At 37.6% G+C, this 24,904-nt stretch overlaps 2 protein-coding genes across 4 annotated transcripts in view; both read right to left on the bottom strand.

Annotated features, from left to right (window-relative positions):
- The window catches only part of vps8 (VPS8 subunit of CORVET complex), a 158,313-nt gene that overhangs the window by 67,862 nt on the left and 65,547 nt on the right, over positions 1–24,904 (bottom strand). For all 3 annotated transcript variants that reach the window (XR_007428212.1, XM_049470132.1, XM_049470133.1), the window contains exons 29-37: positions 23,976–24,032; positions 22,843–22,925; positions 20,375–20,459; positions 20,169–20,267; positions 17,017–17,106; positions 11,331–11,377; positions 5,086–5,230; positions 2,230–2,319; positions 291–467 (exon numbers count right to left, since the gene is read on the bottom strand). Coding sequence is in view for 2 of the 3 variants with exons in the window: in XM_049470132.1 (XP_049326089.1) it covers positions 291–467; positions 2,230–2,319; positions 5,086–5,230; positions 11,331–11,377; positions 17,017–17,106; positions 20,169–20,267; positions 20,375–20,459; positions 22,843–22,925; positions 23,976–24,032 (873 nt within the window). In the remaining variant the exon portion in view is untranslated. The remainder of the gene's footprint in view (positions 1–290; positions 468–2,229; positions 2,320–5,085; positions 5,231–11,330; positions 11,378–17,016; positions 17,107–20,168; positions 20,268–20,374; positions 20,460–22,842; positions 22,926–23,975; positions 24,033–24,904) is intronic.
- The window catches only part of pcca (propionyl-CoA carboxylase subunit alpha), a 238,898-nt gene continuing 234,786 nt past the window's right edge, over positions 20,793–24,904 (bottom strand). The window contains exon 24 of the mRNA XM_049470134.1: positions 20,793–21,005. The gene's annotated coding sequence lies outside the window, so the exon portion shown is untranslated. The remainder of the gene's footprint in view (positions 21,006–24,904) is intronic.

Here is a 24,904-nt window from a genome sequence, read left to right as displayed (position 1 = left end):
GGAGCTTCATCCAATGCTTTAAATGATCTTGGATTGGCTGATCTGGGGATGATGAGGTAATACAACATTCTGACCTCACTAACAATTACTTTTGATGTTAAATGCAATCAAATCCTCACAGCAATGCTACAGAATCTCGTAGTACGTCCTTCCTGGTGGGTGTTCTCTAACTTGAACTGTGGAAACCCGCAGGTCCTGTGATGATGATATTTGTTTTTTGCCCAAAGTCAGGACATTTTGTCTTGAAAAGGTCAAAACACACACACACACACACACACACACACACACACCTCTCTCTGCTGCTGGTTAAGGCCATGTGAGCTCCTTTGGCACAGTGAGATGATGTCACTCAGGGCTTCATTTACTCTGGCCATGGGCGTCTGCTCTTCATCTCCTGCTTCACTTCCCTTCAGCCCAGAAGGTGGTAAAGGCTCTTCAGTTACTGTGTGCAGCTTGTCCTTCAGTGTCTAACACACACACACACACACACACATGTATTTTGATTAATACATAACATACAGTACTAGTCACAATTTTCAACACACCTCTTCTTCTCATTCAATGTGTTTTCTTTATTTTAATGATTTTTTTTACATTGTAAATTTAATATTGAAGACTATATTAAAGCTACAGGAACACATGCTGGATTATTCTGTAAACAAAAAGTGTTTACAGAACCAGAATATGTTTTATACTGCAGCACATTTATCTTTGAGGACAGATCTGCACACACTTAGTGAGATTTTAATCTCAGTATCTTCATGAGGGAGAGTCACCTTGAATAGTGTTCTCAGCATCTTGAAGGAAGGAGTTCCTGGAGGTGCTGAATAATAGTGAAGCTCCAGCTCATCCCAAACTATCTCAAATCACGACAATATCAGTTGATCAGGTTTAGATAAGGGGATTAATGTGGAGGGGAAACACTTTTTTTACTGTTTACTACGTGATTTCATTTAATATGTGTCCCTTAATTGATTAAATGTCTTTAATATTAATCTACAATGCAGAGCTCTTCAAAGAGCACCTAACACCTTTAACAAACTAACTACTTCTAACCTCATTCCCTTTTCCCCCTCCTTTAATCCTCTATCCCATAATTTCCCTTTGACCTCCTTCAGGCCCTTTCTAAAAATGTTGTCTCTATTACTTTTGTACTTCACTATTGTAAGTCGCTTTGGACAAAAGCGTCTACCAAATGTAATGTAATGTAACAATGTAGAAAATCAATAAATAAAGAAATAAAGAAAAACATTGAATCAGAATGCGTTTCCACACTTTTGACTGGTTCTGTGCAATGATTAAGCATAACATTATATCTGCCTCTATATTTCTGCAATGTTTTGGGTGTTGTTTTTTTTTTTTTTCTCAAACTTGGATTAATTTTCCGTAAATGTTATTATCCCTTACATTCCATTTGGACTGGGACAATTTTTTTATCACACCAGATACAACATAAATCAAGATCTTATTTATAGACTAAAACTTTCAAGGATTAGGATCATGGTTTGAATTTAAGTTTCAGGATCAGGGACTATAAGTAGGGTTTATGGGTTAGAGCATGGGTGTCCAAACTACGGCCCGTTTCCTTTTTTGGAGCGGCCCACGAGGTATTTTAGAAATAGAATGAAAGTTGGCCTGCTGTTGAGCAGGTTTTTATAAGTCTAAAAGCGGAGAGAGTGCGCATTTCTAGCGCAGAAAACGGGGCAAAGAGTCTAAAAGCGGAGAGAGTGCGCATTTCTAGCGCAGAAAAACGGGGTAAAAGAGTCTAAAAGTTGCCGTAATTAAGGAGTTTAATATTAAGAGACATCATGAAATGAAACATCAATTTGAAAAATCTTAGTTTACACAACACTGTCAAAGATAAAGATAGTAAGTCAAGTAAAATGGTGTGTAAATGAAATTAATCAGGAAAATGTATTATTTAAAGTGGTATATTTCATTATTTGTTTTATAATGAATGAACTTTATAAAGTCTGTGGCACGTGACTTCAAATATATTTGTCCTTCTGGCCCCCAACAAAAAAAGTTTGGACACCCCTGGTTTAGAGTTTATGGTCACGAGTTTGTAATGGTCAATTTCAGTGCCTTAAGGCAGACGGACACTGTGTGAGTTGAGGTGTATGGTTAGGAAAGTGTCAGGGTTTAGGGTGCAGATTTAATGGAAGAGATCAGGGTTTAGATGTAGGGATCAGGGATATAGTTTAAAGTTTAGGGTTCGAGGTCTCTTACCTGGAGCAGAACGTCGAAGGCTCCTTGAACATCCCCCTTTTTCTCCAGCAGGTAGGCGGTGGCTTCGTGCTGCTTGTGCTGCCTGGTGATCTATAAGAGAAGAAAGTTCATTAGGACAGTTAATTAACACTTATAAATGACCATTCAAAAGTTTGGACACTCCTGCTCAGGAGCTTCATACCCATCTAGGCCATGAAGGGTCTTAGACAACAACACTGAAGATATGACATGTTCATACAATGTAAATTAGTCTGTGTACACATTTGCTGTCCCCTTAAAACAACTCAACACACAGCTATTACTGTCTAAACCACTGGCAACAGAAGTGAATACAACTCACTAGGGGTGGGCGATACGGCTCTAAAATAATATCACGATATTTCAGGGTATTTTTGCGATAACGATATACTAGGCGATATTAGAAAACTAAAATAATTCATTCATTTCAGGAATATAGTATAATAGTATAACAGAATAATCATAATTAAAAATGGCAAAGAAATACACATATATATATATTTTAATATCTATAGGACATATTATTAAACATATATGTAATAAAAAATATTACTTTAGAAGAATGTGGCAAAATAAATAATATAGCATAAAATAATATAATGCAGCAAATAATATTGCATAATATTTAGTGCATGCATATAAACTGCACGATATGGATTTTTAATATCATGATATTTCTGTGTCACGATATATTGTATACAATATAATATTGCCCACCCCTAAAACTCACAGTGAGAATTTTGCCCAAAGTGTCAATATTTTGTGTGGCAACAATCCAGCATTTTTTTCCAGCACTGCCTTAATTCTCTTGGGCAAGTACCATCCGTCTGAGGATGCCCCACAGATGCTCAATGCTCCTACTTAACGCTGTATCAACGTGTTTTATCTTCAGTATCTTCATTAAAAGATTTAGTAAAATATTTACTAAAATGTAAGAGGTGTACTCACTTTTGAGAGCTATTATATATACAGCTCTGGAAACTGAAAACCTCTGGAATATAACCAAGAGGAAGATGGGTGATCACAAGACATCAAACCAAACTGAACTGCTTTAATTGTTACGTTATCCAAAAGCAGTGTGCAAGACTGGTGGAGGAAAACTGTGATTAAAAAACCAGGGTAATTCCACCAAATATTGATTTTTCTGAACTCTTAAAACTTTATGAATATGAACTTGTTCTCTTTGCATTATTTGAGGTCTGAAAGCTCTGCATCTTTTTTTGTTATTTCAGCCATTTCTCATTTTCTGCTCTAAATAAATGCTCTAAATGACAATATTTGTATTTGGAATTTGGGAGGAATGTTGTCTGTAGTTTATAGAATAAAAACACAATGTTTATTTTACTCAAACATAAACCTATAAATAGCAAAATCAGAGAAACTGACTCAGAAACTGAAGTGGTCCTTTTTTTCCCAGAGCTGTATATAATACAATAAATGGAGAGCAATAGAAAGAGCAAGACTGAAGGTCGGACAGGTGGGCATTCTGTAAGTAAGAGGAGTGGAAGACAGAATTGGAAGAGACAGCAGAGTGTCGGTGAAGAGCTATGGCACTGCTAGTCTTTTCTCTGAGTGTGTGTGTGTGTGTCTCCCTAAGCCTGATCAAATATTTAGCAGGTGCCATTGGCTGTAAAACCGTATTGATTCTCCACCCTGGAGTACTCTAGAGCACCCTCCACCTCTCTCTCTCCCTCTCTCTGCTATCTCCCTTATTAAACAGAACCCCGCGCCCAAACACACTCCATTATTAAAGCTCTGCTGAGTGCCCGCAGTGGGAAAGAGTTTTCACTGTATTTCCAGTACAAATGCTTTGGCAGGGTTGGGGGGGTGGTGGGGGGCAGATTATGGAAGTTGGGGCCTTCACAAAAAATCGTCAAAGAAAACTTTTGGCACAACTGACTGGATGGGCATCATATGTCCAAAAGTTATGAAGAAAAAAAAGCTTACATTTTTGCACCAGGAGTGGCATAAAGTTATCCAAAAGCAGTGTGTAAGACTGGTGGAGGAGAACATGCCAAGATGCGTGAAAACTGTCATTAAAAAAACAGATTTAATGCACCAAATATTGATTTCTGAAATCTTACACATTCATGAATATGAACTAGTTTTCTTTGCATTATTTGAGGTTTGAAAGCTCTGTATCTTTTTTATGTTATTTCAGCCATTTCTCATTTTCGGCAAATAAATGCTCTAAATGACAATATTTTTATTTGGAATTTGGGAGAAATGTTGTCTGTAGTTTATAGAATAAAATAATAATGTTCTTTTTACTCAAACATAAACCTATACATAGCAAAATCAGAGAAACTGATTCAGAAACTGGAGTGGTCTCCTTTTTTCCATAGCTGATATATATATATATATATATATATATATATATATATATATATATATATATATATATATATATATATATATATATATATATATGTAATAAATGTCTAGTCCTGCTTTTCAGGCCCGCAACACGTTCCAAACAAAGTTGAGAGCATTAATGTAATGTTGCCATTCCTTTTTACAACACTTGCTGGGCTCTATTTCAGTGATCTATAGATGAGCCGTCAACCCCGCACCACGCAGCTTGATGTCAGTGTGTCTTTGCTATCATAACGACAGGAAAAGTAGGCTTGAAAAGTGTAGAGTGAAATAAACCAATCTATTGTAGCTGTTGATGATCTTCTGAAATAGAAGGTAGAGAGTTTGCCCCTCCTTTACTGCAGTAGAAGCCTCTGATTTCTAAGAGGGTTTTTTAGACTAGATGCTGGAACACTGATGTGACGATTTGATTGCATTTAATCAAGACTAGAGAACTTGTGAGAGACTGATTAGTACTCTTACCTCGATGGTTTCCTCCAGGCGGTAGTGCTGGGAGGTCTGGAGGAAGCCTGTGACCTGGCAGGGGTTAAAACGGCAAAGCAAGCCCACCAACTGCTCATACAGCTCCGGACCCAGCTTCAACCCGGCCTCAGGAGAGTGACCTTCACTGCATTACAGAAACAGAAAGAGAGTAGTCTTATTTCAAATCCATAGCCATAAATATAGAGTAGTGTGTGTCCCGATACTCTTGCCCACATAGTTTAGCATGTAAACCCCTAATAAAGTCCATATAAAAATCTATGAAAACTTTTAAATGTAGAAAATTAGGAAGAAACATTTGTTTAAATGGCAGTAGTCTGGCTCCAGCCATTCACACTGAAGTTATAAGGAGTGTTTCAGCCGAAGGTGCACCCTAAGAACCAACACTTGCACCATATGAACACCTTAACAACTACCGAGCCGCACTATAGGAACACCTCAGCAGCCACCAAGCCTCCCCCTAGCCACCAACACCGGTACCATAGAATCACCTCATCAACCACCAAGCCGTACCATAGGAACACCTTAGCAGCCACCAAGCCACCAACACCTGTACTATAGAAACGCCTCATGAACCACCAAGACGTACCATAGGAACACCTTAGCAGCCACCTAGCCACGAACACCTGTCCTATAGAAACACCTCATCAACCACCAAGACGTACCATAGGAACACCTTAGCAGCCACCAAGCCAACCCCTAGCCACCAACACCTGTACTATAGAAACAGCTCATCAACCACCAAGCCGTACCTTGGCCACTAACACCTGTACTATAGAAGGACCTCAGCAACCAACAAGCCACACCATAGCCACCGACACCTGTACCATATGAAAACCTTAACAACTACCAAGCTACAGCACCTGTACCATAGATCCACATCTGCACCACCAAGCCACCCCCTAGCCACCAACACCTGTACTATAGAAACACCTTAGCAACCAACAGCTATACCATAGGAACAATGTATTAACCACCTAGAAATGCATTAGTAAAACCTTAATCATAGCACCACCTCAGGAGTTTTCTGATGAACTGTTTTATCTCAGTGACCTCTGAGTTGGACGAGTTAACCCATTCAGTGCCATTCAGTGAACACGTAGCCTCCAGGCTAGCTCTCGCAAACCTTCCAGAAGACAAGACAACTTTTTCCCAATTTATTCCCAGAATGAAAATCAAAAATGAGAGACACACACACACACACCATGCAGAGTGGTTTCTCCAAGCAGAGAGAGGCTTTTCTTCATCACAGCTCAAAGCACTCAAATCAAGCTCCAATCAGCCAGTGCTAAACGCCTCTAGAGCTGGAGGACTGAAAAATCATCATAATTATGAAAGAGAAGGCGACGTCTTGTAGGCGGCTGATTCTGCGCCGTTCTGAAGCAGATTTAATGCTTTTGTCAGGGAAAAGAGCTCGCTGAATATGAATGCAGGCCGTCAGTGTTCATGGATTTGAGCTGGGAATGGTGTTCCTGCTGAGATATGGCTTCAGGAGAGAGAGCGTTCCCATAGGAGCCCATTGTTAGACCAGCCTTCTATTGACTACAGCAGTTCTGCAGTATTGGAGGACGATATGGAGCGGAATGCTTATGCTACAATCTGTGGGCAATCTGTGGAACAGGGGGAACAGAAGGAACAGGGGGAACAGTGGTCTGAGAGAATGTGCAGATGGGTTTTTGGTGGGTGGGTGAAACATCTGCTCACCTTGCCTGCAGACTCAAAAAATAAAAAAATATAAACTCAGTAAATGAGTCAATAATACATTTATTAAGGATTAACTAGTGCTGAGGAGGAATTAAAATCGATATACATTTCTCCCATACCACCATACCACTAGAGGCACTGGAGAGCACCGTGTATAACAGCAGCACCAAAGAAGCACACTGGCAGAGCTTGTAGCTAAATCTAGCAAGTTAGCATAGCAAGCTAACACACTGGAGTAACGGTAGCTCGGCTCTGCGGAGTCAAATGCTCATTCTGCTCTGTTCTGCCTGGAGAAAATGAGAACAGCACTTTATCCGAGGAGCTCCTGCTGCTGTTCCTTATTGTATAAGTGTTTTTAGTGTTTTTATCCGAGAAAAAAATTTTCAAACAACAGCAAACAGCAATCATTCACTCAGAAAAGAGACGAATGGAATTGTGTAATCGATCCACAGCTCAGAGAAAAGTTCCTCTCGGTGCAAATAAACTTCAAGAGCAGCAACTATAGCCCTTTTAAATATATTAACACTGTAGCTCAATAAATTAATCAATAATTCATTTATGAATATAAAATTAAATTACAACTGGTATGTATTTTTCACACATCGCCATACCGCTAAAGGCGCTGCAGAGCACTGTGTAGAACAGCACCGCCAAAGAAGCAGACTGGCACAGCTCGTAGCTAATGCTAGCCAGTTAGCATAAGCTAACACAATGGTGTGATGGTAGCTCAGCTCTGTGGAGTCAAACGCTTATCTAGCGTTTTTCTGCCTGGAGAGAAATGAAAACAGCACTTCATCTGAGGAGCGCCTGCTGCTGTTCCTCACCGTATGAATGTTTTTTTATCCGAGTAAAATAGAAAATTAGCAATTATTCACTCAAAGAGACAAATGGAAATGTGCAATCGAACCACAGCTCAGAGAAACGTTCCTCTCTGTGTAAATAAACTTCAAGAGCATTGACTGTAGCCATTTTAAATATATTAATACTGTGGCTTAATAAATTAATCAATAATAAATGTATTTATTTAAAAATAAACAAAAACTGGTATGCATTTTTCAAATACAGATAAAAGCACTGCAGAGCACTGTGTATAACAGCACGGCCAAAGAAGCACACTGGCACAGCTCGTAGCTAACGCTAGCCAGTTTGCATAACAAGCTAATACACTTGGAAGCTACGTTCTGTGGAGTCAAATGCTGCCCTGCCTGGAGAGAAATTAAAACAGCACTTTATCTGAGGAGCTCCTGCTGCTGTTCCTCACTGTATGAGTGGTTTAAATGTTTTTATCATGGTAAAATAGAAACACAACATCAAACAGCAGTTATTCACTCAGAAAAGAGACAAATGGAGTTGCACAATTAAGCCACAGCAACCTGTACCTACATTACCTGTGACTTCTACAGCATTATAACTGCTGTTAGATCAGTCACAGAAGACTGTGCAGTAACTGTTACAGATGATGGAGTGCAGGCAGCAGTCTGAGAGATCAGTGCTGCTGTTTCCACGCTGTGAGGTCAGGAAAGTGTATCTGAGCTCAGTATTAAAGAGCACTTTCTACCTGCAGCTACAGCTGTGCAGTCAGACTGACTCGCCCACCACAGCTGCTCTACTGCGTCTGCCCTCTGTGAACACCCACAGGTCACACACCGCACAAACAGCAGCAAATCCACACCCCTGAAGGGGCTACACCATGTGTGTGTGTGTGTGTGTGTGTGGAGAGGGAGTGTAATCGGGTTCATGCAGCCCCAGATGAAGGTGAAGGTCAAATAGTGATGTGCACACCACTATGACTCAATATCACCCAAAAATGAACTCTGAATCAAATTCTCCTAATAATGAATCAGTATCTCAATTTGAATCAAATTTCCATTATGAATCAGTATCTCACTCTGAATTTAATTCCCATAATGAATCAGTATATCACTCTGAATCAAATTTCCATAATGAATAAATATCTCATTCTGAATTAAATTCCTATAATGAATCGGTATCTCAATCTGAATCAAATTCCCATAATGAATCAGTATCTCAATCTAAATCAAATTCCCATAATGAATCTGTATCTCAATATGAATCAAATTCCCATAATGAATCTGTATCTCACTCTGAATCAAATTCCCATAATGTATCAGTATCTCATTCTGAATCAAATTCCCATAATGCATCAGTATCTCATTGTGAATCAATATCTCGCAACAATGAGTCATTATCTTGCTATGATAATGAATCAAATAATGAATCAGATTTTTGTAATAATGAGTCTAGGAATAATTAATCTGTATCTCACAATAAATAATCAGTATCTCGTCATGTACCATTATCTCACAATAATGAGTCAGTATCTCATTATGTCTTAACACACAATCAATAAACAGTATCTCAATCTTAATTAAATTCTCATTATAATAAGTCAGCTCAAAATAATGGGTCAGTATCTCATTCTGAGTCACATCCCTTAAATTAATGTCACTATCTCACTTTGTCTCAATATCACAAAATAATGTGTCGGTATCTCATTCTAACTCAGTATCTCACAAATAATAAGATATTATCTGATTATTATGTTAAGAAACTCCGTATCTCTATGATATGTACTGCTTTTATACTCCAATCAAATAATCCCATCACAAATCACTACAGGCCGCTATAGTACAGAACGGGTCTGAAGGAACACATCCTCCCCCGGTGACAAAACCCCGGCGCGAACAGATACCATCAGCCTCTGTCTCCTTCTGTTCCTCTAGAGTAACAGAGCAGAGGACAGCCAATAGCGCTTCAGCATAAATCACTACACTATCACTGCAGCACAGAGACAGCGGGGGGTTCATAACTGAGAGACAGAACATCCAGAGCACAGTTCTCTCCATCAACATCACTGAAAGTAAAGAACATCTGAAGAACAGCTCACAACCGCACTGCTGAAATGTGTTTCCAACAGCTTAACCTACAGAATACAATTAGACCCCAAATATACAGCTTCATATACTAAACTGAAAACCTCTGGAATATAATCAAGAGGAAGATGGATGATTACAAGCCACCAAACCAAGCTAAACTACTTGAATTGATCCAAAAGCAGTGTGTAAGACTGGTGGAGGAGAACATGCCTAAATGCATGATTAAAACTTTAATTAGAAACCAGGGTTATTAAGTTAAAAACTTTATGAATATGAACTTGTTTTCTTTGCATTGTTTGAAGACTAAAAGCTCTGCACCTTTTTTGTTGGTATTTCATCAATTTCTTATCATTTAGAGCAAATAAATGCTCTAAATTACCATATTTTTATTAGAAATGTGGGAGAAATGTTCTCTGTAGGTTATAGAATAAAACAATAATGTTAATTTTACTTAAACATAAACCTATAAATAATAAAATCAGAAGTGCTCTCTTATTTTTTTCCACAGCTGTATTTAAACAGTGACACAATTTTCATGATTTGGGCTTTGCATGCCACCACCACCATGTTTTACGGTTTACGGATGATGTGGTAAGGTTTGTGTCAGGCCTTCCAAGTCTTTTCCATACTTTTTGCTTCCCATTATTCTGGTTATACAGATTGATTTTATACATTATTCATTATACAGATTGATCTCAGATTCACCTGGGTGGACAACATTCTATGATCATACCCAACCGTTGTCTTTCTTTGATGTTCCTGAGCTCACCACTCACACACTCTTTTTCCCCAGAATGCACCAATAAACTGTTCATTTGGTCACTCTTTTCATTTCCTCTATCTCTCTTTAATGGGTTTCTTCTTTGTTCCAACCTAATTACAGTCTAAACAACAGCTTCCAAATGTAGAAGCCATACCTGAAATCATCTCCAGGCCTTTTAACTGATAAAGGATTAACGAGGAAATAGCCAATGCAGCCAATAAAATAGCTTTTTAGTTCATTTGTCCAATTACTAGTTATTTGGCCCCTGAAATAAGAAGACTGTATTACTGTTCAAAAATTACTGGGCCTAAAAGTATTAATTTTTTTTTATTCGCATTACAGAAGATCTGATCTGCATCAGAATGAATAAACATAGTAATAAAATGCACAATACAGATGTTGTAGAAAGATATCAGCTTAAAAATAACAATGAAATATTCATTTAATATAAAATATTTAATTTAAATATTATTTTTCTCCTTTTTTTAATACAACTATTAGCAGTTTTAGCAGAGCCCATTAACCCACTCACTCAGTAGGACCAATAAACTAACAATTATTGTTTAACTACTCTAGCAGCCTCTAGTAACATTGAGCTACATAAAAAAAAAGAACTTGTCACTAATGGAAATTAAGGTGAAAGGGAAAACTCGGGGTGAGCTGGTGCTAAGGCTAACTTGTTCGCTAAACATGAGTAATATATTGTCACTGTCCAATGAAAAACAAGTATCTCCAAAAAAACAAAACCTTAACTTTTAATGGAAGTCAATGTAAAAAAAAAAAGTTTTAAGCAAATTCTATTGCTCCATTCTCATTTAATATAAAATCTACATCAAAATATGTAATCAGATGCATTTTCTTACCTTGGATCCAACAGGTTCTTCAAGAACTGGAACACCAAATAATCGTCCTACAAAAAACACAAAGATTTCACAGTGAAATGATCTAATGATGAACTAATGGTGTCAATTGATTAAAACATAAAAATAATCTGAACTGCTGCTGACGTAGCTTCGGAGGCAAGCGCAGCGACTCGGTTCCTATACATCAGCTCACAGACGCCTTGTGCTGATCGACATCACCCTTTGGAGTGATGAGGGAAAAGAGCACCATCTACCCACCCAGAGAGAGAGAGCAAGGTGAATTGTGCTCTCTCAAGGTTCTGGCAGCTGATGGCAAGCTGCATGACCTGGATTCGAACCAGCAATCTCCCAATCACAGTGCCAGCTATGCTTGACCCGCTGGACCACTCAGCGCCCTTAAACTGGGGAGACTTACTGAATAAATCAGATTCATTTTAGCCAAACCACCACTGAGTTACAAGATCGCAAAAGAAAAATATTTTATTAGCTTTAGCTTTTATATGGTACTGATATGAAGACACGGGTTGGGAGCTTAAATGTCACAGCAAATGTCACAGATGACTGACAACATTTAAAAAGCCTGTTCCTCTCTCAGCTCTTTCTTCTCGTCTTTTTCTTCTTTTTCAGTCTCTGCTGCTGCTGTCTGATTGATAATACAGACACTATGCAAACAAAAACACTTAGCTCTGTAAGAGGGGGACGTGCAGTACCTGACTATCATCATTAGAAAAGCACTACTGAGGTAAATTCATCATTAGAAAAGCACCCCTGAGGTAAATTCACCATTTGAGTAACACTGCTTAAGTAAGTCCATCATTATAATAGCATTGCTGAAGTAAAATTATGTAGTAATAAAAATCAACAAAATGGAGATACTTGTTTTTCATTGGACAATGATGATATACATTGACTAATATGATATCCTCAAAAATTACATAATTTAACAGAATAGGTCATGAAAAAGCCTTTATTTGGTCTTCAAAGAACCTTTATATGAAATAAAGGTTTATATTATACAGTAAATCGGGTTCTTCAGGGGAATATGCATATCGTCACTGTCCAATGAAAAACAAGCATCTTCATTTTTGTTGATTTTTAGTTTACTACATAATTTCACTTAAGCAGTGCTATTATAATGATGGATTCACTTAAGCAGTGTTACTCTAATGGTAAAATTACCTCAGCAGTGCATTCTGATGATGCATTTACCTCAGCAGTGCTATTCTAATGATGAATTTACCTCCAAAACAGCAACTTTACAGGAGAGATAAAAAACCTTGTAAACCTTCAATGGAAGTCAATGTAAAAAGAGTTTATTTCAGGTCATTTTGAAGAGTTTGTATTGGTCCTTTCATCAAGAAATTTTATCAGAGTGTGCGAGACAGTTTGTCTGTTCAAATTATGTAGTAAACTAAAAATCGTCAAAAATGGAGATAAGTGCTTTTCATAGGACAGCGACGATATGAATATGGAGTAATATGTTGCTAGGCAACCACCACGGCCAAGAGTTCATGGTTTAATGAGATTGTTACATGAATAAATTTTACCGTATGACATCACAACCCTAAACTCACGCAAATACCCTTCATCCCCATCATCATCATCATCATCCCCATCATCATCATCACCATTGTAGTCATCACCACTACTGGAACCGTATTTGATCGTATTTTCCCCTCCGAAACACTGAAGTCGTTCCAAGAGACGGATGGTTCCAGTCTGCTAGCGGCAGCGCTAATACAGCGCTAATTCTCACACTACTCGTAAGTGAGGTGTGTGAATCAACGCACTGTTTATTCCTCCTTTTTGGCTCGTTCTGGCCATGAAACACACACACACACACTCACTATCAACGTTTTCAATTAACACCTCACAGCCAGCGCCCAGACGATAAGGCAAACCCAATTACACACAGCTCTGCAGATAGGCCCTAATCCGTTTACTGACTCACTCCCTCACACACACACACACACACACTCCTATATGTATTACTATCATTACAGGGGTGTTTTTGGAATATATCCATGGTACTCTAGCTGAAAACTAGTGTTTTCTCACATACAAGCTCATTTAAATATATTAGATATCCAAAAATCTTTAATAAATTCAGTATTTTGCTCTTAGATCTGCGAATACACACACATATACAGCTTGCCTAGTCCCTGTAGAGGTACAGTTTTGATGATACAGGGCAACACAGTGGCTTAGAAGTGGTTAGAACGTTGGCCTCCTAGCGCTGGGGTCTTGGGTTCAAGTCCCTATCTGGGTGGAGTTTTCTTGTAAAGTTTCTGGGGTGTTTTGTGTGTGTTGTGTGTATGACTGTATGTCCAGATATGGACTTTGACACTCTTGGTTCAGCTCCTCAGTGCCCTCCACAGTGAATTCCTTCAGGTGGACAGTCATTTCCGGTTAAGAGTACTCTGTGCTTGATTGGCTGCCAAATGACACTGGTGTAAATGATTAATTGTGTGTACAATGTAATAGAAAGGCAAGAAAGGCGCTATATAAGCGCCAAAGCACTATGTCTACAGGACAACTGTAGTGCTTTTCCTTTAAAAGAGCTTATTCTCTTCAGTCTTATAAGAACTGACTGTGGTGCTTTTTAGTGAATCAACCCACGTTTCCACCAGTTTAAGTTGAACCCCTCAAAATATCACATAATACGTCATCAACAGAAGGCGTTGCACAGTGGTGGTGAACAGATACGGTCACAGTTTGCTCTGAAAAACCTAGTATTCTTCAGTTCCTACTGCAAAAGAACAATCCTGGATCCAGAACCTACTTTTGTTCAACATCGGGTTCACGAACCAGAACAGTGCTGGTTTTACGTTTATGGAAAAATTGCTACAGAATGTTGTAAAAACTCTCAACCCCCTGTGTGTCTGTGTGTGTGTGTCTGTGTGTGTGTGTGTGTGTGTTTTCTTTGTAAGGCTGAAATCTCTCTAGCAGTGGCAGACCCTCATTATTAAAGCTAGACCTTTAGTACAGACCAAAGATGTCCTAAAAACAACAAAAAAACACCTATTCAATTCAGGGGTCTATTCAATACTTCTGAGAAGAGCTGCGTGGTCACTAAATGCAATCAAATCCTCACAGCAATGCTCCTCCAATGAGATGTATGGGAAAGCCTTCCAGTCTGGACAATAATGACAGTCAATCCAATAAAAGCAACAAAAGCAGTATAATGTAAGAGAACAGTATATCGTACACTTCAGTATTCCGTACAGTCAACCATTTAAACAATAAACTACTTTATTATAAACTATTGTTATGTGTGAAATATAGTCTGGGGTCATTGTCAATCATTCCTCTTTCCATCAAAACAGGCCAGTGACCATCCACGTTGTGTTTTCTCTTGAAATTCCGGTAGGTAGGGAGGGAGGAACCACCCGCATCACCCGAAAACGGGTGGGTGGGGAAGGGTTAACAACGCTGAGGCTAGGGGGTGGGGAAAACTTTATCGACTAGTTCACGTAAGGTTTTACCCATTTTTAACGTCACATTTCACCCAAAATGGAACGTTAAACATCCAACTAACAGCATCTATTGTAATATTTGATTGAGGAATTAATAATCATAGTTTATAACTTACTTTAAAAACGAGCTAACTCCAGCTCCACTTCATCTCTCATAGTCAGCTGAGATTTTGTGCTGCAGCTTCAGCACAAAATGTTTAATTAAATTTTTTCCATTCATAGACAACTTATCAAATCCATTTGACAAACACTTTACTAAGCATTTATGTCAGTCTAAGCTCATATGTTAAAGGTGGTGAAGTTTAGCAAAATACAGCCACCACGAGCGGAAATCTGAGGTGTACGGAAAACCGTTGCCTGTTTGTTGGCAGGTGTAGGGAATACTGATGGACACTGGTGACAGGACTGAGGAACGCGGAAAATACAGAAACTGTGTACGGAATACCGTTCTCTTACATTAATCTCTTTTTAATACACTAGATATCAGAAGATCCAATGAAAATCAGAATTGTACAGGTGTCCCTAAACTCTTGTCCATATGTAGTAATTAAGCAGATATTAGTGTTACTAGCATTATTTTAAAGGTGTTTTTTTGTTTTTTTAGGAAATCTGTGGTCTGTACTAAAGGTCTAGCTTTAATAATGAGGGTCTGCCACTGCTTGAGAGATTTCAGCCTTACAAAGAAAACACACACACACACACAGACACACACACAGACACACACACAGACACACACACAGACACACACACAGACACACACACACACACACACAGACACGTTTTACTGTCCTCTCCCTGACACACTGACACTATCTCAGACCACCACAATAGAGGATATATGGGACCTGACACACTTTCTCTCACTATCACACTCTCTCCCTCTCTCTCTCTCTCTCTCTCTCTATCATGTGTTTGTAAAAGGCTGAGTGTATTAAAGTGGAGATACGGGTTATTCAGCACTGACATCATCCTCTACACATGGCCATTAATCCACATCCGGCTGTGTGGAAATTCACCGGACAAGACACTGAAAAGTCTAGGGTGTGTGTTCTGTGTTCTGTGTGGGTGTGTGTGTGTGTGTGTAAGAGAGAAGGATCGTGTCCATCACTTTTTTTCTTTCTCCAATAGCAGCCAATTACTTCTGAAGAAAGTGCCAGGTCTCCAGCTCTGACACACCAGCTAACAGATGCCTGTGCTGACCAACATCACAATTAGAGTGATAATGAGGGCGGAAACAGCGCCGTCTACTAACCCAGACAGAGCATGGCCAACTGTGCTCTCTCGGACTCTGGCCGCTGATGACAAATCAACATTTAAGTATTGTTGCTGACTGTGACCAACCCTGTCCTGGACACAATTTACCCTATTTTCTTTCTTTTTTTTTTTCCCATTTTCTCCACAATTTACAAGGCCAATTACCCAACCTACTCGTTAGGACTCCCCCCATCACTAGTGATGCCCCAACACACCAGGAGGGCGAAGACTAACACATGCCTCCTCCGATACATGTGAAGCAAGCCACCGCTTCTTTTCGAGCTGCTGCTGATGCAGCATTGCCAAGCAGCCAGTGCGCTCGGAGGAAAGCACAGCGGCTCAGTTCTGATACAGTTCCTCCAGAACTAACCGCAGCGCTAGCCCTTTAGCTGTTCAGAGGTGAGTATAATAGACTGTAGTCTGTGTTTAGTGTGTTAAAACAAGCTACGTGGGATAGGTGGGTTAGCAGCTAATGCTAATGCAACTGCACCCAGCCTTAGTGCTGGAGAAACTTCAATATAAAAACACCTCACCCTTAGACAAAATATTGGAAATCTAAGCTTACTGTAAATAAACGGAAGCGCTTTATTACCAAACAGTTTTCAGGAGAGAAATCTGTATAGATTAACATCCAGCACTCGTTTGACTAATGAAAAGTCCAGAGAAGACTTTCTACTAGATTATACTAGCAATTGAAGCATTGCATATATATATGGCGCAATGAAGACTTTTAGAAAATTAAAGGATTTTAAGTGCCCCTTATAGTCTGAAAAGTATAAGTACCAGAAGTACTGGTAAAGTGGGTGTCAGGCTATGACTTATGATACCACGTTGGGTTTGATGATGGGTTTGACGATGGGTACGACGCAGAGCACAGGACTACAAGTAGGAACTGGCATGAATTCAATGCAGAATCAACACCAGTCTTATCGATAAGCTACAGTACACACACTGACCTGTAGTGCAGTGATAATGGGCTCCACCTCACTGGAGAAGTGTCCAGAAATCAGCTCAGCTGCTTTAGCTGGGTTGATGCTAACCAGCTCCTGCAAGAGACAAGATAATCAATCAATCAATCAATCTGAACAGAGAAGAGCAGCCCTCCAGCTCATCAATACTGAATGTGCTTTGTTCCCTAAAAGAACAAAGCAATCAGGAATAATGGCATTTCTATAATATAGATAACTAATAATATTGACAAAAGCACTGGAACACCTGCTCATTCATTCTACGTTCTGAAATTAAGGGTATTAAAAAGACTTTATCCAGCTTTAAAGTCAAAGATGTAGCATTTCTAAGGAATTTCTCTCAGCAGTGCTATTCTAATGATGAATTTACCTCAGCAGGACAATTCTAATTATGAATTTACCACTGCAGTGCTACTCTAATGATGAATTTTCCTCAGTGGTGCTATTTTAATGATGAATTTACCTCAGCGGTGCTATTCTAATTGTATATTTTCCTCAGCAGTGCTTTTCTAATGATACATTGACTTCAAAAGTGCTATTCTAATGATGAATTTATCTCAGCGGTGGTATTCTAATGATGAATTTATCTCAGCAATGCTATTCTAATTATATATTTACTTCAGTGGTGCTATTCTAATGATGAATTTACCTCAGCAGTGCTTTTCTAATAGTGATTTTATCTCAGCAGTGTCATTCTAATGATGAATTTATCTCAGCGGTGGTATTCTAATGACAAATTTACCTCAGTAGTGCTATTTTAATTATATATTTACCTCAGTGGTGCTGTTCTAATGATGAATTTACCTTAACAGTGCTATTCTAATGATGAATTTACCTCAGCAGTGCTATTCTATTGATGTATTTACCTCACTAGTCCTTTTCTAATGATGAATTTACCTCAGCAGTGCTTTTTTAATTATATATTTACCTCAGTGGTGCTATTCTAATTATATATTTAGCTGAGTGGTACTACTCTAATGATGAATTTAACACAGCAATGCTATTCTAATTATGTCTTTAACCAGCAGTGCTATTCTAAGGAAGAATTTATCTTAGCAGTGCAATTCTAATGAAAACATTTACCACAGCAGTGCTTTTTTATGAAGAATAGGACAGTTCCAGAGCAAATGACAAACATAAGCCTACTGGCAGCAAACAAAGCAGATGTCCCAATACTTTTGTCCAAATAGTGTCTAAACCCCAGTCATAAAAGTTTATTTCGACAAAACTGGCAGAAAGACTGTGATCATGTGACCCAAAGAACATGACCAACTGCATTTCACACTAACAGCACCCCCATATAACCCTCAACCCCTTCTTGCATTGCATAACATACATTTTCACACCTCCTAAATTAGCATACTGCGAGAGCACGTTCATGCAGCACATCATCAGCACACGCATGTTCCTGCAAGCCAACTTAACTCTGGTCCAAAAACAATAAAACCATAAAACGACCTTATAAAATACAGGATTCAATATGGCTCCTACTCCTGAGTTCGTGATCACTAGTCTTACCTCCTTACCACTGCATTCTCATCTCTCTCTCTCTCTCTCGCACGCTCATTCACACGCGTGAGCATCAGGGGAGTGCATTGATTTTCAAGTGCATCAAATTGGATGGTGTCTTGTGGATCAATTCTCTAGTGGAAATCAGTGTTTCCTTACACCTCTACCGCACACGCTCTGAGGCGAGGCTGTGGTGGTTCAGGCACGCTGGTTTTCACACTGCTAACTGGTGCACATAAGCTTCCATTGCTTGTCAGGAACATTAGCCTCAAACTAACAACACAAAGTGTCATTCTAATCATAAATTTACCTCAGTAGTGCTATTCTAATAATACACTTACGTCAGTATTACTATTCAAATTTACCCCGTAGTGTTGTTCTGCTAATGAATTTTTATCAACAGTGCTATTCAAATTACAAATTTACCTCAGCAGCGCTATTCTACTCATGAATTTATCTCAGAGGTGCTGTTCTAATAATACATTTTATACATATAATACATTTAAGTAATGATATTCTAATGATAAATGTACCTAAGAAGTGCTATTCTAATCATGAATTAACAACATGTGCTATTTTAATGATACATTTATCTCAGTGAAGCTATTCTACTGGTAAATTTATCGCAGTAGTGATATTCTATTTACAAATTTACCTCAGTAGTGCTATTCTAATCATGAATTTACCTTAAAAGTGCTATTCTATTTTTAAGCTAACCTCTGTAGTGCTACTCTAATGATGCATTTACCTAAGCGATGAAATTCTAATGATTCATTTACCCAAGAAGTGATATTCTAATGATTAATTTGCCTTAAAAGTACTATTATCTAAGCACTGGTGTTCTAATGCTAAAATGACCACAGTAGTTATGTTCTAATGATAAAACATTTACATCAGTAGTGATGTTCTAATGATAAATTTACCATAGTAGTGATATTCTACAAATAAATTTACCTCTGCAGTGCTATTCTAATCCTAAATTTACCTCAATAGCACTGTTATAACCATACATTTATCCCAGTAGTGTTATTCTGCAAACTAATTTTTCTCAGTAGTGCTGTTCAAATTGTACATTCACCTCAGCAGTGCTACTCTAATCATACGTTTACCTTCACAGTGCTGATCTAACCATAGATTTACCTCAGCGATGCTAATCGAACAATAAATTTATCTCAGCAGTGCTATTTTCATTATAAATTGAAATTGAAGTGTTATTCTAAACATACATTTATCTTAAATTTACCTTAGTAGTGCTAATCTTACAATGAATTTTCCTAATCAATGCTATTTCAATCATAAATTTACCTTAGCAGTGATATTCTAATCATAAATTTACCTCAGCAGTGATATTCTACTCATACATTTACCTCAGCTGTGCCATTCTAATGATTCATTTAGTTAGCTCTGCTAATGTTATTATTCTAGCCCTGTACAGCTTATATCTTTCAACTAGGGTACAGTTTCCTCTTATTTTCTGTTCCTCCATTGCTCAGTTACCAAAACTGAAACTGACCTTTTTTCCATTTTTGGTAATAATTTAATCTCCCAAATATTCAGTGCACCCAAAATGTTCTATGTCTTTAAAACAGACTTAAGGGAATCGATACGAGTACAGTGAGCGAGAGTCTGACCTTAACGTGCTGCAGAGATTTGTTCCATGTGGTGGTCTTCTCCTCCAGGCTGTAGCCAGGCATGGACAGGATGTTATGGATGAGGTTATAAACCTCCTCCTGGAGTCACGAAAAAAAGAAGACATTTTCAGAGTTACAGAGAAGTTTTATTAAAAGGAGAGAAAGGGATTAAAAGAAGAGATAGAGAGAGAAGGATGGAGTTTTACCTTTCTTAAAGGATCCTTCAGGTAACAGTCAATGATTCGATCATACAGGTGCTTCTGTTCATACAAGAACTCACATATCTGATAACTGAGGAACAGAGAGAGAGAGACAAAAAATATATAAAAAGAAATTAAAGAAAATGGAGTGAGCCATGACTTAAATATACTAATATACTAGTGCATCTCAAAAATATAATTAATTTATTTCAGCAATTCAGTTAAAAATGGCAAGCTCATATATTATATATAGATGTATTACACACAGAGTGATCTGTTTTAAGTGTTTATTTCTTTTATTGTTGATGATTATGGCTTACAGCCAATGAAAACCCAAAAATCAGTTTAATTTTAATATTATATAAGACCAGTTGGTACTTTTGGTATCGGTGTGGGCAGTGTGCCAAATACTGCTGGAAAATGAAATCTGCATCTCTATAAAAGTTGTCAGTAGCAGAGGGAAGCATGAAGTGCTGTAAGATTTTGTGGGAAAACAAAACTGCACTGACTTTAGACTTGATAATAAAACACAGTGGATCAACACCAGCAGATGACATGTCTCTCTAAACCATCACTGATTGGTGGAAACTTCACACTAGACCTCAAGCAGTTTGGACTGTGTGTCTCTCCACTCTTCCTCCAGACTCTGATCCCTTGATTTACAAATGAAATGTAAAATTTACTGATGATCAGTGATGGTTTGGAGAGACATGTCATCTGCTGGTGTTGATCCACTGTGTTTTATCAGATGTTTTCCTGGAAAATCTTACAGCACTTCATGCTTCCCTCTGCTACTGACAACTTTTATGGAGATGAGGATTTCATTTTTCAGCAGGACTTGGCACACTGCCCACACTGCCAAAAGTACCAATTGGTCTTATATAATATTCTAATTTTCTGAGACACTGATTTTTTCGTTTTTATTGGCTGTAAGACATAATCATCAACAATAAAAAAAATAAAAACTTAAAATAGATCACTCTGTGTGAACTGTGGGACAAAGAGATTGATTGAAACCAGGGGGAAGCAGAAGTGGCAGTAAAGGAAAAGAGCAGGAATAAAGAGGGTAAGAAAGGTGGAAGTAAAGTAAGGCTGAACTCTGCTGAACGTCCTCATCACCTTGAGGAAATCAATACTGTCTAACTGCGCCAGTCTCTCTTAATCGTGCTGTAATTATCTAGAACGTGTTAAATGAAGTTAATTGAAGCCGGCTGAAGGTACAGTAATTACTCCTCAGCCCTGAGTGACTGCATACAGCCCTGTTGCTGCTCAGAGCCGGATACAATCAAACTGAAACAAACAGCAGATCAATATCGATCAGATACTTACAACTCTGCTTTCCTCTGAATTTACCTCAGCAGTGCTATCCTAATCATGATTTTATGTTAGCAGTGCTATCCTAATCGTGATTTTACGTTAGCAGTGCTATATTAATCATGAATTTACTTCAGCAGTACTATTCTAATCATAGATTTATTTTTATAAGGGCTATTGTAATCATATATTTCCTTCAGCAGTGATATACTAATCATGATTTTACCTAATTAGTGCTATTCTAATCATGAATTTACCTCAGCAGTGATATACCAATCATGATTTTACCTAAGTAGTGCTATACTAATCATGATTTTACCTCAGCAGTGCTATACTAATCATGATTTTTCCTCAGTAGTGCTATTCAAATCATACATTTACCTAGGTAGTGCTATTCAAATCCTACATTTACTTTAGCAGTGTTTTCATATCATGATTTTACCTCAGTAGTGCTTTTATAATCATGATTTTACCTCAGTAGTGCTATTCTAATCATGATTTTACCTCAGCAGTGCTAATCTAATGATAAATTTACCTAGGTAGTGCTATTCAAATCCTACATTTACTTTAGCAGTGTTAAACTTATCATGAATTTACCTCAGTAGTGCTATTCTAATCATGATTTTACCTCAGTAGTGCTGTTCTAATCATACATTTACCTCAGCAGTGCTATTCTAATCATACATTCATGTCAGCAGTGTTAATCTATTCATGAATGTACCTTAGCAGTGTTATTCTAATCAGGAAATTACATCGTTAGTGTAAACCTAATCATAAATGAACCTCAGCAGTGCTATTATAATCTTACATTTATCTCAGCAGGGATACACTAGTAATACATTTACCTCAGCAGTGCTATTGTAATCATATGTTTACTTCAGCAGTGTGAATCTAATCATGAACTTACCTTAGCAGTGTTATTCTAATCATACATTTACCTCAGCAGTCCTATTCTAATGATACATTAAACTAATAAGTGCTATTCTAATGATACATTTATTTGTAGTGCTATTCTAATCATATATTTAGCTCAATAGTGCTAATCTAATCATGAATTTACCTCAGTAGTGCTATTCTAATCATACATTTACCTATTTAGCTCAGAGATGGATACAATCAGACTAAAACAAACAGCACATCAATATTGGTCAGCTACTTACAACTCTGCTTTCTCTGCCAGAGCAAGCAGCCGCCCCTCATCAAACTGGACCACGCCTCCCACCTGAAGAAGCTCCAAAAGCACCTATTAAAACAAATCCCATCTTTAGAAAAATCACGGCATCATTCCACCAAGAGTTAAGAGGATGCAGAGTTAAAATACTTCTGATTAAAGGAATTGTTCAACTGTAGATTGAAAGAAATAAAACAATTTGCTGAAATAAAATTGAGAATATACAGTACAACTGGTTAAACAGTAGTATAATAGAAATCAGTGCTATGCTAACCATGAATTTTCTTCAGCTGTACTATACTAATCATAGATTTATCTAAGCAGTGCTAAAAAAAAGAGAATATACAGTATAACTGGTGAAACAGTAGTATAATAGAAAGCAGTGCTATACTAATCATGAATTTACTTCAACTGTACTATTCTAATCAGTATATAATATTTATCTAAGCAGTGCTATTTTAATCATATTTTTACCTCAGCAGTGCTATTCTAATCATGATTTTACCTCAACAGTGCTATATACACTGCATACAATTTGATGAAAGAAAATTGAGAATATACACTATAACTGGTGAAACAGTAGTATAATAGAAATCAGTGCTATACTAATAATGAATTTACTTCAGCTGTACTATTCTAATCATATATTTACCCTAGCAGTGCTATTCTAATCATATATTTACCTCAGCAGTGCTATTCTAATCATGATTTTACCTCAACAGTGCTATATACACTGCATACAATTTGATGAAAGAAAATTGAGAATATACAGAATAACTGGTGAAACAGTAGTATAATAGCAACCCAAAGTGAAGCATACAAATCTGAAGCTTCAGTATAGAGGTTAGTAGTGATTTTAGCCATATTACATTCATTTATCTATTTTCTTATTAAATATATAGTAAAATGGGTGCAATTTCTTTGTAATTATTTGTTAAGCTATTGCTTAAACCCAGGACATTAGTATACACTACAGTTTTAAGATATGAACAGAGAGCGAGACACAGGGGACGTAATTGTGCTCCGCAAACTGAACAAAAAAAGAAAAATCTCTCACACTGTCTAACTTGTGAACATCTGTTGTGATTCATGAGGCTTAAGATGACGTGTGTAAGATTGTACCTGTTGTCTCTCTGTGTGTCTGCAGTCATCATCCGGACTGCACAGAAACTCCAAAACCTGCAGACACACAGAAACCATCTCAAAAACACAACCAGAACATTTCAGATAATACAAAATCTGACAAACACATCATACAGACAAAATACACTTTCTCACAAATGCTCTCTATCTAGGAATTTGTATCATATGGAAAATATCTGTTAAAAAGTTACAAAACTAAAATCAAATAATACTCTGAATACAGCTCTGTAAACAAATAACGAGTTTCTGAATCAGTTTCTCTGATTTTGCTATTTATAGGTCTATGTTTGAGTAAAATGAACATTGTTGTTTTATTCTATAAACTACAGACAACATTTCTCCCAAATTCCAAATAAAAATATTGTCATTTAGAGCATTTATTTACAGAAAATGAGAAATGGCTGAAATAATAAAAAATATGCATATTCATAAAGTTTTAAAGAAAGTTTTTTAGAGTTCAGAAATCAATATTTGGTAAAATAACCGTGGTTTTAAATCACAGTTTTTTTTTTGCATCTTGGCATCATGTTCTCCTCCACCAGTCTTACACACTGCTTTTAGATAACTTTATGCTACTCACTCCTGGTGCAGAAATTCAAGCAGTTCAGTTTGGTTTGATGGCTTGTGATCATCCATCTTCCTCTTGATTATATTCCAGAGGTTTTCAATTTGGTACAATCAAAGAATCTCATCTCTTATTTATTATTTTTTACAGAGCTGTATAGCAATAGGATTCTGTGTTCCAGACCAGTGAATATATTGTGCAATGTAAAGCTGCTTTTACACTGAATACAGAAAACATGCTGCTGCATTTTAAACACAGTGTTTTCAATGAGATGTCCTCACAGTCTGTGTGATTAGCTGATAAAAGGTTATTAACAGTTATAACTGCTCAATATATCATCAAG

This window comes from Astyanax mexicanus, chromosome 21 (assembly GCF_023375975.1).
Source record: "Astyanax mexicanus isolate ESR-SI-001 chromosome 21, AstMex3_surface, whole genome shotgun sequence".
In the NCBI taxonomy this organism is placed as follows: domain Eukaryota; kingdom Metazoa; phylum Chordata; class Actinopteri; order Characiformes; family Acestrorhamphidae; genus Astyanax; species Astyanax mexicanus.
This window is presented reverse-complemented; position numbering and strand designations above follow the sequence as displayed.